The 19,256-nt window shown below is 47.7% G+C and overlaps 1 protein-coding gene across 5 annotated transcripts in view; it reads right to left on the reverse strand.

Moving 5' to 3' along the window:
• znf462 (zinc finger protein 462) overlaps positions 1-19,256 on the reverse strand; it is a 28,995-nt gene extending 9,739 nt beyond the window's left edge. For 2 of the 5 annotated variants that reach the window (XM_052050360.1, XM_052050359.1), the window contains exons 1-3: positions 18,763-19,256; positions 5,623-5,918; positions 384-5,458 (exon numbers count right to left, since the gene is read on the reverse strand). In XM_052050360.1, the coding sequence (XP_051906320.1) occupies positions 384-5,458; positions 5,623-5,878 (5,331 nt within the window). In that variant the 5' untranslated portion in view covers positions 5,879-5,918; positions 18,763-19,256. Of the gene's footprint in view, positions 1-383; positions 5,459-5,622; positions 5,919-11,600; positions 11,714-18,762 lie in introns of those variants that run through there. The other 3 variants (XM_052050357.1, XM_052050361.1, XM_052050358.1) reach the window with 2 other exon arrangements.

Raw genomic sequence — 19,256 nt, forward strand, 5'->3', positions numbered from 1 at the left:
TAGGGAGCCATTTAAACTTTCACTAACTTTTAAAATGTAATGTTGATCCGGGGAGCTCCCCAAAAAATTTTGTAAGAATTTTAAAAGATGTCTAGATTAAAAGAAATAAATTTGAAACCTTAGTTGTTCAAAAACGTGTGCTTAGGAGTTTGACTTTTTGTATGTTTGACTTTTTGTATTGAATTTTTATGCCAATATATGCATCCCTATGACTGAAAATGAAAATTCCCCTCAAATACCAGTTACATTGTTGGTCTATTTGACTACTAATAAACGGTATCTCGTCTATCTCAATTATAAATGCATCGAGCAATTTGATGGTGCAATTCCTAAACATGATTGCATTACATTAACATTTCCTTTCCCAAGTCATCATTTCTTACCTTCTCAGACTTGCTGTCCGGTATAGCTGCCGCTTTGTGTTTGCTGAGAAGCTGACGCCTCCTCTCGTGCCTCGTGGCCCGCTTCTGAAATTCATCGTTGTGATTGAGCAGATGCGTCGCGAGCGCGGGGAGGGAAAAGAACTTCAGCTCGCAATGGGAGCACTGGAAGGATTCAGAGGCGTCGGCGTCATCGTCAGGGTCCGGCGAGACGGCAAAGTCTCTCTTGAAGTCCGCCCTGTGGTGGTCGTTGTAGTGCATAGACAGCAGCAGGCCAGTTCTGAAGGACAACCGGAAGCATTTGAGACACTTAAATGGCAGCCAGTCGCCGTCCTGCTCCGAATCGGGGCCATCCTTCAACGCCTCCTGGTCCTCCACTTCCATCGGACTGTCCTCGGGTTTCTCGGGTTCTTTGGCATAGATGACGGTGAAGTAACGACTGAGCTTACTAGCGTGCTGCTTCTTGGGGAAGACACCCGGATGCCGTTTAATATAGTGCGACACAATGCTCTTCCTGCTGAACGCCTGGAAGGGACAAAGAGAACACTTTCGCCTCTCGACGGCCAAGCGGACTTCTTCGCTCATTTCCGAATTCTCCTGCTCGGAGGGGGGCGGTAATATGACTTTGTTGGGTTTCTCGGTCATCGTCTTGGAAGCGGCCAGACAGTGGGTGTAGTAGGCGTCGATATCGTGGCGCTTCTGGTAGTGGGCTGCCAGGCCCTTTCGAATGGGGTTGGTGTACGAACACAGCGCACATTTGAAGACGTTGTTTTTGCCCTCGGGCTGAGCACGGACATTGTTGTGCTTGATACGGTAGTGGCGGGCGATGCCTTTGCGGGTGGAGCAGAAGTATTTGCAAAGCTGACATTTGAACACGGCGTGCTTCTCGGGCTTATTGATGGGTAACTGTGAGAGGGTGAAGTCCACATCGGTGACCTCCTGGACTTTCCCTGCGTTTGATGTATGACTGGCGCTGCATTCCGCGACTGGCTCAGTGTGTTGGCTGACTGAAAAATGCGTCAAACCGGGAGTGAAAATCTCGGTGGCCGACTGATTGTGGTACTTCTCGTAGTGGATTTTGAGTTTCTCCAGTGTCCCGTGCGTGTACGAGCACATTTTACACCGGTACGCGCCGTAGCCCTGCCTCTGAGTCTTGTTCTTGTCTTCTGGCTCATTGGGGTCTGAGATTTGCTCGATGTCGTTTGCAAAGTCCTCCGCTGTGACTTTGACCAACGGGTGTCTTTTCTGGTAGTGGGTGAGGACACCGTGGATGCGGGAGTTCACATAAGGGCAGTGGCGACACTTGTACACGGAGCTAGGGTTGATGTCCGCCTCCTGCGCAAAGTCTGCCGCTTTGACTTTCATACCGGGGTGCTTCTTGCCATAGTGGGTGAGGAGGCCGTGGAGACTGTTGTACTCGGACAGACACACGGTGCACTGATAGGGATTATTCGAAAGGGATAAACGTGGGTGAGCGGGCTGCGGGTTGCTCTCTCGAGGTGGTGTGGCGATGTAGAGAACGCCCTCGTCCTCGACAGATTGGCAATCGAACGACGCGCGTTCTTTAGGAATCTTGTCGACCGAAGATTTTTCATTGATAATATCCAAAATCACAGATTCGTCCCCTTGGATCTCCCAGGGGTGAACTGCCTGGTAGTGACTTGTGATGTCATATACCGTACACGCCTCGAAGGCGCAGTCCCGACATTTGTAATGTTTTGTTTCCGGGTTCCCCCCTTGTTGAGTGCTCTCCGGTCCAGCCCACAGCTTACTGGCCATGTAGGCGTAGTCCACGTTATGCTCCGGGTGGCGTCTTTGGTAATGGAGAAGCAGGCCTTGGGGTTCGGTGTGGGAGTAAATGCACCACTCGCAGTGATAGCCAGCCTCCAGAATGCCGTCTTGGTAAGCCCAAAGTAAAATGGTCAAGGCTGTGGCCTTGGCGGTTGGGTGGTCCTTCTTGAGATGCTTCTTGAGGGCGTAGACATAAGGGGATGCGTAAGGACAGTGTCGGCACTTCAAGGAACGCAGGGGTGCGGCGTCTTCGGGCTCGGGAGGTGCCGTGACGGCGGCGGACGAGACGCCGCTCGACTGCGCGCGCTCCCGCTGGCTCCTGACGATGGCAGTATGACGACGCACGAGGTCGGCGTTAGCTTTCGTTTCCCTGTGCTTCTTCTGGTAATGAATGAGAACTCCTTTGACCGTCCGGTTGCCATAATCGCAGTGCTGACAGAAGAAAAGCTCATCCTCACACTTTTCTCCACTTCCTGGTTTAGGGCTCGAGTGGTTGGAGCCATCGTGGCCATTGTTTGGGAACTGCGTCAGGAACTGCTTCGGTGCTGCGATTTGTAATTCGTCAATTAGCTTGAGCAAGCCCGCGGTGGGTGCGCCATGTTTGATGTATTTGGCCGTCACCTTGACTTCGGGGTGTCTCTTTTGATAATGCACCAAGACACCCACGACAGATTTGTTGCTGTATACGCAGTGTTTACAGTAGAACATGTCCTCGTCTGATCCGTACAGCGCCGCGGTTGATTTTTTGGGGGTAGTTGATGTGTTTAAGTTGAACGAGGCGTTGGCGACGGGCTGATCCACGACCTTCATCGATTTCTGTATGCGGAAATATGACGCCTTTTGCTCAGGGTGTTTCTTTTGATAGTGGACCAAAACGGAGTGCATGTTGGGGCTGGAAAAAGAACACACGTCGCAATCATATACGACGACACTTCCGGCCATGGAGTCCTTGAGGGGATTCGTGTCTGTGCCTGATTCGGGGGTCTTCGACGTAGTTTTAAGCAGCGGGCTTGAGGATGACCTCTGAGTGGACGAGGCCGAGTTAAACGTTTTGGGGCCCGAGTTTAAGATCTCCCTTAGAGTTTGTGATTCGCCGGACTTGTGCGATTGCTCCACCACGTAACTGGAGAAGATCATTGCATTGTTGATCTTCACCGTGGGATGCATTCTTTGGTAGTGTGGCATTAGGCTTCGCACATTGGGGCTGGTGTATGAACAGAAGCGACACATGTACACCAAATCGGGCTGGTTAAAGTTGAGCACGTTGCTGGCTTCCGGGTGGTGGTCCATGTAGTGTTGATGTAGGTCATTGTAGTTTGTGTACTCAATGTAGCACTCCAAGCAGCGAAAGACGGCGCTCTGGTCCTCAGGGTCCAGGATGTACTTAAAGCTGAATTTGATGTAAGGGTGCATCCTCTGGTAATGGGTGCTAACGCTACGAGCGGACTTGTTATGGTAATCACAGTGTTTACAGTAGAAACGCGCCATTCCAGGGTCCCCGGAGTAGTCGTTGTTCTCTTGGGTAGCCTCTCGACTATCGGTCAGATCACCTGAAATGTTTTCACTGTCGTCGGAAAGAGTCGGGGACAGCGCAAGGCTGCGGGCTTTTGATTTAGGGTTGCTTTTTCTTTTCCCTATCCTGCCTCCCTTGTGAGATGAATCCCTCGAGTGAGGCTGCAGGATGTTGTACGCAAAGACGGCATTTTTGCCGTCGTGGTTTCGCCCCGCGTTGCTGTTTCGGTCGCCCGCGTCCTCGTCATCGAGATTTATGATCAGCTCCTGCTGGCTTTGGCTTATTTTGCTTTGAAGGTTGCTCGCAATTTCATCAATTCTCGTTCGTTTTTTGACCGAGGACAAATCCAAAGGCAAGTCGTTAATGGACTTCCTGGCGCGTTTACCGCCAACTAAGGGCTTTTTGGTGGCTAGCCCTAAGATGGAGGTCTGGGTTTTTTGTAGACAGGTTGGCGAGGCCGCCGCATCGGTGTCCAGCTGGTCGGCCAACTGACTTTCCGAGACGGTGGGATCCATGTCATCGCAGTAGGAGTGCTTGTGCTGCTGGTGAACCCTCAATCCTTTCAGAGTGGTGGTGGAGTAGTTGCAGAGTGTGCAGCGGTGTGGATTCTGCTGGTCATTCAACACGCTGGTTGACTTTTTTCCATTCATCTTGGCCGTACCGCCGCCGTTGATGGACTCCGTCACGCTATCATTGTGAGATTCTGGGCTGTCGCTTGTGAGGTCCATGGTCTCCCCGTCGGAGGAACTGTGGCTCTGTTTGTGCGTGCCTAATTTCAGAGGACTGGTGCATATAAACGGGCATTCATCACATTTATACACTGTAGTTTTACCAGAGAGGTGAATGTTTTCAATGTGGCGCGAGATGCTACGCCTGTGCATGGTGAGGAAGGAGCAGAAGGGACACTGGAAACGGTTTTGGTACTTCCTGAACGGTATTCCCTTTGTCTCCAACAGCTTATTGTCTTCGTCGGATAAGAGCTGCTTCGCGTCTGCTGACAGCGTTCCAGTGTAATTGGGATCGTCTATATCGCCGAGCTCTTCATCTTCACCTTCCAAGCTGCTGCTTGAGTCTTCTTCATTTAATAAGTTGGAGTCAATCTCACTGCCGCTGTTGGGCCTCTTGGACGAAACGGAGCATTCCGCACTGACGGGTGTGACCGGAGCAATCTGCGCCGAGGCGTTTTCAAGCATTTCTCCCATTGACTCCTCATATCCTTCGGTTAGAGGTGTCTTTGATCTAGTTGGGCTTTGGGACTGGGAAGGCGGTTTAGGCGAGCTCGCGCATGCATCGCCTTGCGGCTTGGGAATGCTGGACACTATATTGACCTTGTCGCCGTGTTCCTTGACGACGTGGTCAGTCCAGCTCGCCTTCTCGTCAGTCTGATAGTCGCACCATTCGCAGGCTAACGTCCCTCTCGTGAGGCCACTGGATGAGCACGACTCCTCGTCAGCTTCGGCACTCTCTGGGGCTACCCCGGAGAGCCCCGAGGGAACTTGCCTATGATACATCATGTGGTGCTTTATCATCCTTGCTTTGCGCGGCGTCTTGTAGGTGCAATGCTGACATAAATACACCTTGGAATTGTCCGTCTGCGAGGAGATCTGTGCGACCACGTCCTCCTCGACAACATTGTGCACCTTCTTGGTGTGGTTCCTCAGGAACGACTTGGATCGGAAGTAACGGATGCAGAATTTGCACTGGTAAAACAGCAAATGGGTGTCGGCGCTTTGCTTTGGGGATGGGTTGCTGGAGCTGTTGGCAGAGTTGGGACCTGTAAAAAAGATGAGGAAGATTTGTTAAGTGATTATTTACCATTGAATCCAAGAACAATGAGGTGTCCCAGGATGTAGCCAGTAGTTATATATTTTAACTCATGTAGAACTGCATGACTAAACAAATGAATTGTAACATCTTATTTTATGATGTAAGGCTTACTCATTCCAGCTTCAGGAAGTGTGCAATTCTTGTCATCCTTGTCTCCGGTTTCCTGCGCTCCTGTTGCCTCTTCCGCCTGCTTGACGTCATCGCTGTCGTCGTCTTCTTCGTCTTCCTCCTCCTCGTCTTTTAGCGAGTCCGAATCGTCTGCGTCGGCGGGCTGCAGGAAAACCGTGTGCACTTCCTGAATGTGGCTCTTCAAGTCGTCATAGGAGTCGGCACGGAAGTCACAGCCATCGCATTGCAGTACCTCCATCACTAAATGGGGGGAGCACTCCCTGGAAAATCAGGGAAACCTGGCAGGAAAACAGATGAAATGGTATTCAGATCAAAACACGCAACACCTGTTGCTGTTGTCAATGAAGAATCACGTGCATGTTCTCTCTATATTAAAATAAGTGAGCAATTTGATATACTTTCAGAACTTCGTATGACTGGGCTTTTCTTTACAATATGTTTTATGCACCCCAGTAGTCTAAACATTCTGATTAATATTGCGTTTGTGGAATTAGAATTAAGGAGAAAAAGCCACCTATTTTTCCTCCATCTCAGGGGGCGGCCATTTTGCCATCTGCCGTCAACTGAAAATGTCATCACAGTGCCTAAGGGCTGAAGTAACGACCATCGCGGCTCACCTGTTTTCTGAGTTTGATCATATGACGTTTGCAAGTTGAGCCCTTAGGCACTATGATGTCCTCTTTGGTCAACAGCAGGTGGCAAATTGGCCACCCTTTAAGGTGGATTAAAAATGGGCGGATTTCATTCTAGTGGAGGCGGATAGAACATCACATAATGTAAATATGATTATATTTTTACTGTTGTTTTATGCCTAGGTAGAAAAAAACAATATGGCAACAATGACCACCACCACAACCACAATAAAAGTGCAAAATGACTCGTTCCACTAGAGAGGCCCCGCAGACCTTAATAAGTATCAAATAAAATCCATGGCTGGAGGTCGGCTATTAGGCTGGCAGCGGACACTTGAAGAGAACTCTGAATTCAATTTGTAAACCACTAATGACCAAACCACATAGATGATGTTGGTCGCAATAGTAGTCGCAAGCTCCCATTTTTTTGAGCATAGCAGCATGCCAGGCACAACGGAGGGACGAAGAGGGATTATGGCCTGATTCATCCCTTTTTTATTACCTTGGGATAAGCAACAGCTAGACAGCAGCTCTACACAACAGCATTTCGAGCGGAATGTTCCATCAAATTGTATCGACTGTATTCAAGTAAGAGTGAGGGAGGGCTCTGCTATCTCCTTCAGCCTTGTCTGTCGTTTGGAACATTGTCATCGAGCGTCATTTATAGAGATCCCATTATTATTGCGGGTTTATGAGGCAATATGTTGGTAGTTATTAGAAAATAACAAATAAACCAACACCTCTGATTGTTTCACACAGAATATTTATTTTCGATTTTGACTTGCATGCATATAGAAATCAGAAAATGAAAACATACGTTAGTGGCGTTCAGGAGCTCCATACGTGAAGTTTATTCAACAAAGTTATCATCGTTGCATGTCTAAACTAGCCTTTTCTTTTCCTGGAAAGAAAGTGAATGTGGGAGGTGTGAGCTACAATGTAGTACACGTTTCATAGACGGCGGTTGCGATCAATGGAGATACTTGTTACGAACAGGGCTGATCTGTTCTCATTGGTTGTTTAGCTACAGAATTGGCGATACAATGTTCCGGTTGTATCATGACAGCTGAAGGCAGAATGTCTTCATTTTCTCAGCGTTTTTATTCTGTTTTGATGGACAGCTAGCGGGGGTAAAAAGATTAAACATTATGTTTAGCTAGCTCCGTTCATGCTTGTCCATATTTAAGAGATTTTATGGAGCGTTTAATCATGTTCAATGGTCAATTTCTTCTAGAATGCATATATATTGTATGAACTTGTATTGGGGAGGGGGTGTGAGTAGTGAATGTAAAACGTGGGGCTTAACTGACGTTCGGGTTTAGAATCGTAATGTAACGGAATGTACTCCTCGTTTCAAGGCTGCCACACAGTCATCAAAACCAGATGCTCAGGACATTTATTTCATTTCATTTTACAAATATTTTCCCGCCCCGTGAAAACCACAAAAAATGATTCCGTTTTTCTCTCATTTTAAAAGCTTGTCTCATTCTTAATAGCAATACACCTTTTCCAATTCCAACTTTGATGTGAATGGCAGCCTATGAGCTCGAACACAAGCCCGCATACTAAAGCAATCAGCTCGCTAACCCGAAGACTAGAAAATCCAGAATCCAACCAGCTTTCCAAGTGTGACTGGTCGACCTGGGAAAAGCTCCACATGAGCCACAACGGCCTTGAGCAAGCAAAAGGATCCATTGTTACAGATTCATGTTACAGCCGCGCCCTGCTCTCTTGGCATTTCAACACCGTTTTCCACCAAGTGGCCTCCAAATGCCGGTCCTGTAATTCATGACATGGTACCAGGAGCGGGTGGGGGTGGGGGGGCAGTATCTGCTGGGAGTTGGCCGAGCCTATGCAATGCCACACCAAGTTAATGGGAGCGATAGTACATCTGCTTTCATCTAGTCAGCTTGAGCTCTGACAGGCGGTTACTGAGCTAGCCGCTCAAATTCTCCTCTGAGCCGAGCTTCAAGGGCAGCCATTTTAAAAGCCGACTCTGTGCACTTAGGTGTTCAGCCAGCAGCACAACATGGACCCGTGGACCTGATCCTCTTGCTCAATGAAAAAAAAAAAGGTAGGGCGGCCTGTCACGGAAGAAGTGCTGACAGAAATCTATCTGCCAGATGAACAACACAAGCTCAGCAGAAAGCATCTCACGCTCTCACTGGCCTGACTCCGCCTCTCGTTTCTCAGGACATTATCTGTCACATCAGGAGATTTTCGGAGAAATGCCAGGGTGTGCGCTCCGAGGACGGTTGCAGCCACCCTTTGTGGAAAAAAAAGACAGAATGTGCAGCCTCTCCTCTGCTTCCACTCGTTTTGTGGAAGCCGCCAACGACATTCCACAAGGGGGTCGAAAAATTCAAGGCATGTTTGAACTTCTTTATCTGGGAGTTCTGCTGGCCCTCCAGTCGAGCAAGAGAAGGGGCAGAAGGGGGGGATATAGCAGGCCTCAAGGGGGAAGGGTGGGAGGAGGAGCAGGGAGCGTGACAGAGCAACCTGGAAGAGCTTTTGGTGGAAAGCAACGCAGGACAAAGCCATCAGACTGGGCTCCCCAGATTCCAAAGTCTAGAGACATTTGTTAATCACCAACCGGTCTCGCTGCATCGGCGGGCTCTGCCAGTCGTCAGTCACACCCTCCACTCTGCAGCTGCATCGCCTGAAAGAGGGCCTTTGAGTAAGCCAGCATTAAGCTGATTAGAAATGCTGTGGCTTTGTCCCCCCAACTGTTGGCTATTGCGTCCATCTCGTGTTGTCAAAAAGGAAATTAGTTTATGGGTTTACAATATGGAGACCGATAGCATCTATGGAAGGAAGGCATTCTCCATCGGTCCAGTGTGGGACTAAAAAAAAAAATCTGTCCAAAACTATAACCAACAACTATAACCCCAAACCGTCAGACCATTACAGCCAATTACAAACAGAAAATGTACATTAATAACTAGAATGGCATTTTAGCACATCCGCTAACAGTAAAAAGTAAAATATCAATCAATAGAGCCATCTCATTGGTTTATCCATCCATTTCATAGAGGCTAGTAAGCTAGGGTACGGCATTTTTTCAGAACGTCTGGGGGGGTCTCTTAGCAAATGCAATTTGGAGGCTTATGTTATGGTCCCCTGTAGTTTTGGACTTTAACCGTTGTGGTCTTTGAAGTTCCACCTACGGTGTGAATTGTTTACTTATCTTCTGTTCACATACGGTTTTTGCTGACCCGCAGGTATCCCGTGAGTCAAGCTAGCAAGACGCAGCCAATGTGTAGTCGGAAAATTCCGGTCAATTGGAACAGCTGCCATTCTGTGTCGAAATCAGTGTGCACATATCATCCATGAAATATTTATACTTTCAGGCCCCAAAAAAGATCTGTCCAACCCTGTGTCGTGTTTTTGTGTAAAAGTGGATTCCTTTGTCCAAACGCCCCCGCGGCCTTCTTTTACGACAGCAGGGCTCCTAAAAAGCAACTTGAACGAAAGCCTTTCGTCGCTACGATCAATTCCCAAACCTACACAGATCTGCAATCTGACAAAAGGCATGCAGTTCCTCCCGTCTTGATGAGCCTATGGCTTTTAATCACAGTCGCATTTCAGTACTGGTGATAAGACAAAAAGAGTGAACTAGTCACTGTCCCCTCCATCAGAGCGGCGAACAAAGGTTCCTTAAATGATGCGATCATATGATGCCGCTCATTTGAGGAAGTATGAATACACTTGAGATGAGACATCGGTTTCCACCGGCCAATCAATCAAGTGCGCCTTCTCAGATGAGAGACAGAACTAGTCCATCATGTTCATCCATGAGCGTTTTTGTCATCACGTTAACAGTCAGAGACTGGAATGGAATCAAAAGAATGTGGAAAAATATACACAGTTGAGTGTGCCAGCAGCACAACTTTACAAAACACTTTAATTGTCAGATTATTATTATTATTATTATTATTTAAAACATGAATTAGGCCAAAACCTCATTAGTCCACACTTATACAACGTTCCAAATTAAAAATGAAAATTCAAACGAGTCCAACCAGCTGATAAACAGACCTCCACTGCTAATGTGCTAGCAGTGGAGCGACATGAACCCGAACTGATTTCTACAACTTCCACGGTTACTCAGCGAAAACACCATCGATTGTCTTTTGTGTTCCTAGTATTGGGGTCGGGGGAGGAAAATCCACTTTTTTTTTTCCCCAAGCAAAGCACAGAGTGCCTCAAGAGGCAGTAGAAAATGGAGGTGCAGAGCTGCTTGCGCACTACAACTAAAGAGAGCTTTGCTGATCTGTCTGCAACCTGACCTTCATTGGTGTCACATTCACATGACATAAAAAAAAAAAAAGAAAAGGAAGTGCTGCAGCGCGCCACAATAGGTCTCAAAGATCATCCTCGTCAAGGACCTCGTTTACAACCAGCACCGTACCGTTCCGTCGACTGGTATGGGCTGGCAGAGCACCAGAACTAAAGTGATTGAAGCGTCTGAAATTCAAGCTAAATCGTGACATGGCTAACAGCATGTATGACCCAAGAGTATTTTGGCCAGAGGATAAAGCAAAAGGAACGCCACCGGCAACAAACCGCTAATCCCACATTTTATGTCCGGGTCCTCCATACTGCAAGGTCAGACCGTCTTCTCCATGTGACAGATGGCTACCTGACATCAGCCACCCAATCCAGACCGACAGACACTTCCCCCGTGTTTTTATCTTTATTCGCAAGCCTTCTCAATTAATGACTCGCCGAGGCCACGTTTGCTCTCCAAAGCCGCGTGAAAAATTGGTGGAGAAGCGGCCGGCGTGGTAACCTTGCGCCAAGGGTAGCCTTCTGTTTTGCAAAGTGCTCAGCGCTGCTGAAAAAAAGTAGCGGAGGTGGGAGGGGGGTCTGTGCGTTACCCAGAGCATTAAGTAGCAACATTTGGCCTATTTTGCACAAGACGGCAACCAAGCAGATTAAGGGGAACCATTAATGAACATCTCCTTGTGTGTCTTTAAGGCCACAGCCGACGGGGTATTTTTGGGACCTTCGCGCCTGCCGATTGATTAAATTGGCCGATTATAGCCCCTCTAACATTTGGAGAAATGGAGGTGGGCTGGGGGGGTCAACTCATTGTGATCTCTGCATTTTATGGTTCCACTCACTCCGATATCTGCAATGTATAAAATCGTAAAAGGCAATTTGCTAAAAACCCTTCCGAGATTTTTAAAGATTTGTACATTGTGAACACACATTTTTAAATGGTGGGAGGTAGCTCCATTCATTGGTGAGGATAAAGAATAATCTCTTCCGTTTCGGTTTGCCGGTTCAACTACGGATGGCCTTGGCTGTGAGGTGTTTGATTACCTTGCTCAATTCTGGGAAGAATCTCTCTCCGCAATGTCCTTTAAGCAGCAAACTAATTGAGAATGAATCATTTGCGCTTCTGCTGGTCGCAGCAAAGTAGTGTTCTCCATCGCTTCGGTTCGACGCCGACAGAATACTTGGACCTCAATACGTCCATTTGTCCCACCAAATGACTCCGACCAGCGAAAACAAACCGTTGCTGTGATAATGTTTGGCTTTATGATGTCACCCTTCATTCCTTGTAGATGGAAGAACTTTTATTCTTCATTTTTTTTTTCTGTTTATGCTAACAAACGCAATGGACATCGAGCAAGTCCGATGGGTTTAGAGGCGAGATTGAAGTGGAAGTGGACGCAGACACGCATGGCCGGAGTCGTCTCCAAGTCTGCTCAATCTTCAATCACTTCAGCTGGCCGCTTCCTCCTCCTCCTCCCTCTCTTGGGGCAGCCAGAATTATCTCCCGCATCACATGCAAAGCCCGGGCCAACCATCCACACCGAGGGCTCCATTTCACACGGCAGCCGCGCCGCGGCCAAGGACGAGCTCGGGGTGTCGGCGGCGCAGCCGTCCACCATTTTGTGCTCCGAGAGTTCTTTGGATGGCTCTTTGGGAGAGCGCAGAGAAGAGCTGCCGTCCGTCTCTGCTTGCTATCTTGTTACACAGATGGAAATGTTTAAACTCTGTTGCCGGTTCCTCTGCTAGACCGTCATCGCCGGCGGTCAGCAGAAGCAGAATAAGATGGTCGCTGAGAGAATACTGGAAAGCTAAGTGGCTCTAAATTTGGAGATTTGAATCACCCCGTCCACACACACACGAGCCTGCCAGACACACGTCCGTGTTTCTGCGGGTATCAAATACGGGTATTGAGCTACCGCTGCCAATTACTACAGCAATGAGAATGAGAAAAGGTGTTTGCTGTGGTTATCAGAATGAAAAAATAAAAAATAAATCAGGGCTTTCCTTTCCATATACCATCAACACTATCTGAATAACCAATGAAGCTTAGAATCAGGAGCGACGGTTCAGGCGCCTGTTGTGTGAAAGGGAAAAAAAAAACTGAGCACTGGCAATGGCGTGCGATGTTCAACACCCAAACAGTGTCTGTGGATGAATCCGAATCACCAGTGGGTAGCTGCGTTTGTGTGAAGGTGCGCACATTTAGAGCAGATGAATAAATGCAGACTGTATTGTCGTGAGGACTACGTGAAAAAGTCTTGCGGCTTCCCAACCATCGCAGTTTTGCAATTCTCTATTCCTGGCATGTTGCCACGCTGCGAGCTAGTCTATGATTCCCTAACCCTGAACAGCTCGCGTGTCAACCTTAAAAGGATATTGGGAAAAAAAAAAAAACTCCTACCATGAGCCGTTTCTCCATCGGCCCATCCAATAACATTCCACATTCGGTATTTTAGCAGCGCGTTGCAAAGAAACGGACGGTAAAAACAACCTTGCGGGTGGTGTTGATGACAGTGGATAACGTCAGCGTGTAATGATGGTTAAATTCGCAATAAGCCGCCCCGTTGTCAACAATAACCAATTCAGTTACTGTACATGCAATTCCCTCAGGCACCCTAGAGCGGACACACAACCACATACTTCTATCTCATGCTGGTATAGAATGTCCAAGGATAGGTCATGGAGAGAAACCAGGAAGTGTTTTTTTTTTTCCCCCCACAAGGACAATCACTGCAGGAAACCTTGCATTCCGCACAGCCATCTCCCGTCGGGAACCATTTCCTGACATAAATCAATCCGACGTCGTCACCTTTTATCTCAAGATATAGGAGAACATATCACGTGCAGTAGTCCTACAAATTATTCGTAGTTTTAGCTTTTGCACTCAAGAGGTATAACGCCCCCTACTGTGCCATAAATGTATGAAAAGAGAGCTTGCGCGGTGCACCAAAGGGGTTTCTTATAAATGGGCCCGAATGGACAAGAGCCAGTAAATGCTGTAAGGCATACGAGGAAGTCAGGGTTGCAGACGCTCCTGCTCGCAGGCACTGGGAGACGTTTACCAGCACATGTGGATGGAGTATTCCAGAAAGAGGACGCGGGAAGCAATTAGGAGTGAACTAGTCACAAGCGGTTTGCTGCAGGAATGCTTGCGAGGGCTAAGTTTAGAAGAGCTTCCTTCCTTCCAGGTTGGAAACCTCTCGAGGTAACTCAACAAGTTAAGTTGAGGGTGGGAAAGATGAGAGAGCCATCTATATTAACTTACCACCGAGACCTCCTTTTCCAAACTCTTAAATATTTAATCGTCCTTGGACAGCCCCTGTTGCTTCCAGCCAGTGGATCCTTTCTACAAGACAGCTCCTGTTCGAGCTCAATGAAGGCCTTGTCCCGTGGCACCACACTGCCCAAGGAACGGGCGTCTCCAAAGAATTCAGGTTTTTTTTTTTTTTTTCTCTCTCTTGCTTTCCCTTCCCCACCACAGGCAGCTTTGGTGTGACAGAGCTTGGGTTCACTGTGTCTAACTCGAAGAAGGACCATAAATCCTGAATTTAGAGCAGGAAACCTGAGCGTGTCGGTGGGCTTCATTTATCAACCACAACACTCTTTCTCCATCTAAACCAGAGATCCAGAATGCTCAGCGTGTTAATAAGCCGACGGGTAAAGACACTTGAGCTCCTTTTTTTTTCCCCTTTCACCCCCCCCCCACAAGAGAGAAGGCAACGTTCGGACTGTTGATGTTCTGATGGAAAGCAGAGAAGAGGAACCAGTTTGGCGGTGGTGTAACGTGGCAACTGACAACAGAAACTGGAAAGACACCTCTCTCGCTCGCGCTCACTTTAGCACAAACACACCCGCATACACACACACACACACACACACACACCACTTCCCTGTTGAAGTTTAACCCTGACGTGAAGTTGCAGCACTTTAGATTCAACCAGGTACTGGAATTTGAACCCAAGCACACTAAAATACATCACACATTGCCATAACATTAAGATCTAGACGACATAAACTAATGACGAATGAAGAACACACACACAAAAAAAAAAAAAACATTTACTTAGTGGGGACCTACGGCGCTGAACGCTACCAACTTTTAGTGACCCTTTGCTCCATGGCTATTGGGTTTTCTTGGGCAAACACACAAGACGGAAGTGAATGGCGTAACGAGAGCAGCACAGCAGCAGCAGCAGCAGCGGCGGCGGCGGCGGCGGCGGGGCCAGCGTGCATCACGTCAAGAAAGCATTCACTGGAGCATTTCAATTTGCTTTTGTCCGAGTCTCCCTTCGCTGCCGCAGGTGGAGAAGAATGGACAAGTGCAATGAGAGCAAGCGGTATAAAAGAGTGATAGGCTTCATACACACACACACAAACACAATCACAAGTCCATGGTGCATCGCAGCCATGACACGTCTTTAAGACCGTTGATAAACAGCAAAACATCTAACTCGAACCCACAATTTGTTCCTGGTTTCAATCTCTGCCTGCCGTGGGAAATAATGGAAAAACAAATCTGCTCCTCATAAAACCTTTAATAACCATGCGGGCAATATCTTAATTAGGTATAAAAATCGGTTAACCACAAGATATGAGAAAAGACAACGACAACATAGGACTGATGCCAAAAAGGGAATTGGATTAAAGACAACGGCACTCGGATGGCATGTCAATTTACAAGGTGGGGTGATGTTATCATAATTACTACTTATTAATATTAACTGTCATACAAAATAACATGCCGTTTGAGTGATGGGGATAGTATAGGAAAAACGTTTTACCAAAATCAAGGCCGTCTCATTGGAATACAAGTCACCTCTGAACATCGTACTAGTGTAAACAGAAGCTAGCCGCTATTGATATGAGAAGATCCATCATCCATGAAAACAATTGTCATCCTAAACTTTGATCATATCTTCTTTTTTATCATTATCGACCGAGCCATTCCTTACTGAGCAACCAGGACAAGCTACGTAACTTTTTTTTTTACGTGCTGGATTTCCCTGGCATGCTTTTGAACATGTCGTGCAAGTGTAAAAATAAGTTAAAAACAATAAACAATCAATTTTTTAAAGCCGCACTGTACCAAGCACTTATGGTAAAGAGTTCCATGATCGTTTATTTAATTCTTTTAATGCTGACTGAACTGAAATCTCACAAGATTGGCCAGCGTCTGGTCTGGAAAGTGATGGACTTGCACCTATCGTCCGGTCAAAGACGCAAAACAATACTTATCTGGTAGCCTGACAGTGCGACCACTGAGAACGACCAAAAAGCGGTGTTGTTTGACAAGGCAACAACTCATATTTAAATGATTAACAATTTAAATATTTTGACAATAGGAAAAAGCAACACTAGAGTGTTTGAAAAAGTCATTTTATCATTTGATAACACGAGCATATAAACTCGATTAAAACAAATAAGGCAAGCCATTATTGCTGCGTGAAAGGGACCGGCTTATCCAAACTACCAACTGCCTTTCATGGTTTATTCCATGTTCTGCTTTAATCACATCAAGAGATAAAAACAAGCATAGGATGTTCTGGTTGCACGATAACATTGCGTTTGTCCGTATCATAGTAGTTGCTTCCTCCATTCATCAGGGGAACGCCAATTCATTTTGATCACAAAAGACAATAAAGACACTCAAATAGGAATGATTAAAGACGACAACTCCGACACGCCTCCTTGAAAGTGTCTATGACAAGGGCTAGCCCGCTAACGGCTAACTAAAAGGAGCCAGATTGTCGCAGCTAGCGATTATTTATGGCACTGAAAAACCACCCGGGGTTGTACCTTTGGCCAAGGTACGGTGAGAAATCCCGGTCAAACTAAGGAAAACTTTTCCAGAGTTAGAGGCGGCATGCCAAACGCACCACCAGCGTACGCGCCGATTCAATAAACGGTTTCAAAATGGCTGAACGGCCAGTTAACACAAATCCATAAGGAATGGCCAAAGTGTTGAAAAGTTAACAACAAGAGCTCCCAGAGAGGCCAACACACCAGCAAAGAGTTGGGAGGGCACAGGGCCCCGTCCACCAACACCGCAGCGGCCTGCCAGAGAAATGTGTCGAGCGCAGCAGATTCCTGCCGGGCTCCTCCTCGAGGAACCTGCCACGCCAGGGGGAGAGAAGGAGCATCGCCACCATTTTGATTTGGATGGCTCCCCCTCGCCTGGGCGCTGTCGCAGCACACCGCGTGTCAAGCTCCCACAACACGCATACACACCCTGCTCGTCAGCGACATTGCACACGACAGTCGTAGCTGCAGAGTAGAAACACACAAACACACACACACACACACCCTGATAGGCTGAACACCTTCAGGGTATTTTTCTGTGCACATCTTGAGAACTTCGTGACAGGAACTGCGCACTATGACATCAAACATAGCTAAATATTATCCAGATGGACACGATCAAAACACTGCAACGGTCAGCATACCTGTATGGAATGACCGGTCATCACAGTCTTGACCGTCACTATCAAACCTTGCTGCTAAAGTGTCATTCCAGTCCTCATTTCAATCATGTCAGATTCAAAACTATTCAATGTGGAGGACTTTTGATATGGACGAGGTTGAGCGGCACATTCCTTTGATACAAAAATCTTCAAGGTCCACCATTTCAACATTCTTTATCAGCGATAGAAGCAGAAGAAGAAGTGAACCACCGATTTGTCGGATGAAAATAATCCGTTTTGAAACTGATTGACGACAGCATGACGTGGATAAAAACACCCCCATAGGCCAAGTGTGGTGCCGTACATGGCCAGACTACACACACTCTTATAAGGAGAACAGATGTTGTGATTGAACTCCATGAATAAAACTGTTTTTTTTTTTACAGAGTGAAGAAAAAAAAATCTGCCTTTGAATAATGTCATCACATCCTAGTGTACATGTTTCCACAGTGTCTGTGTGTGAATATTCAAACTCAATGCTAATTCCCGTTAGCATTTGAATGGGATCCTCCATTGACTTTAGCATTAGCACTCACCATGTTTTAAAAATGAAGCATATCCTGAATCTAGAATGTGTCCTTATTTTTTATTGTGCGTTTAAGTTTTACACTAAACACCAAATAGGGTGTCATTAAACAGCTTAGAGCACGCTCAGGGATGCCAGAAATCGAGCGACGTGCTCGCTGAGCAAGCAACAAGGTGCATCCAGTGTACTTTCACAACATATGTAACTTGTAAACGCACGGCGCTGTTCTGCACATTAATCATTGTGCTTTGATTACATTTTAAACATTGAGAGAAGCCAAAATCTAAATCACTATCTATAATGTATATATAAGCTACAAGTTCACATTGCCAAGCTGAAGATGGCAGCCTGCTTCTGCTGCTGCTACTTCTTCTTCTTCTCAGTCCTCGTCCATCTGTCTAGCCCTGCAGCTCCATGTCAAACACCACCTTTGTTCAGCACTCCCCTCCCTCCACTCCCTTTGGAAGACTCATCTGCCAGCCTCCATTTTATGCTTGGAGCTTCACTGTAAAACGCGCGCGAGCACGCACACGCGCGCGCGCGCACGCACACACACACAAGCAAGCACCTGACCCAAGACTAGTGACAGGCAGCCAGGAGACACATCAACACAATGACAGCACATCATACAGTCAAATAAGGGGTGGGGGTGAAAAAAATGGCCACCAGATTTTGGGAAGCGGGAGGGAGGGAGGGAGAACATATCCTCCTCACGCTGGACACTTGCATGGCAGCTCCGAATGGAGGACGCAGAAGAGGACAACCATCCATGCGGTGGCTTCTCTTTCCGACTAACTCACTAATCCCCCACCCCCCCACCCCCACACCGTTTTTTTTAGGAGGAAGAGGCTCATAAAATAAGCCTGACACATGAGCGACAACGTCCATTTCCTTGAACGAAGTGACGGACACGAGCGCGAACGAACCGGGAAGCGAGCAGAAGACACTTGACTTTGGGCTTACATGGTGGCCATTAGAAAAGGAAGAAAAGAAGCCTCCCCGTGGAGGAGGAGGAGGGGGGAGAGGAGGAAAGGGGGTCAAGCTCTTTCCAGGTCACGCATGAGGCGAAAAGCTATCCCATGATCCACCAATGGCGACGACGTTCTCGCAAGACCTTGAAAGCCCCAACGAAAGCGCCCCCTCCATGAAAGTGGAATCGCGTCGCCCCCGCCGTTAAAGCGTTACAAAAATACAGCGAAGAAACGGGTCAAAAACTCACCGCTACAATCTTCTCCTTCTTCTCCAAAGTTGTCGGTCTCATGCGTGCGCCCGCTCCGGCTAGTGGGTGATCGCCATCTTTCCTCCTGCTTCTCCTTCTTCTCCTTCTTCTTCTTCTCCTCCTTCTTCTTCTTCGCCGCCGCAACTGCAGATGACCTGAGCTCCTCCGCCGAGCGGCTCGCAATCACACGCGGGGAGGAGGAAGAGCAGGAAGACGCGCACCACCACCACCACCACCTCCACCACAACAATGATAATGTGACGAACCGGTCACACAAAGGAGGAGAAGGAGAAGCAGCAGAAGTTCGGCAGGCGACGAGCGAGCACCAGAGGGTGCGCGAGAGTTGGCCACGGGACGAGTGAGCACCGGCAGAGTGGACACCCGAGAAGCTCATCCTTCTCGGCGCTCCACGCCAACAACGGAGCCGCTAACCTCGGAGCCCCGAGCCGGCGCGCTCCCGCGCACTCACGCTTGCGCGCGGGAACCCCCGGCGA

This window comes from Hippocampus zosterae, chromosome 18, assembly GCF_025434085.1.
Source record: "Hippocampus zosterae strain Florida chromosome 18, ASM2543408v3, whole genome shotgun sequence".
In the NCBI taxonomy this organism is placed as follows: Eukaryota; Metazoa; Chordata; class Actinopteri; order Syngnathiformes; family Syngnathidae; genus Hippocampus; species Hippocampus zosterae.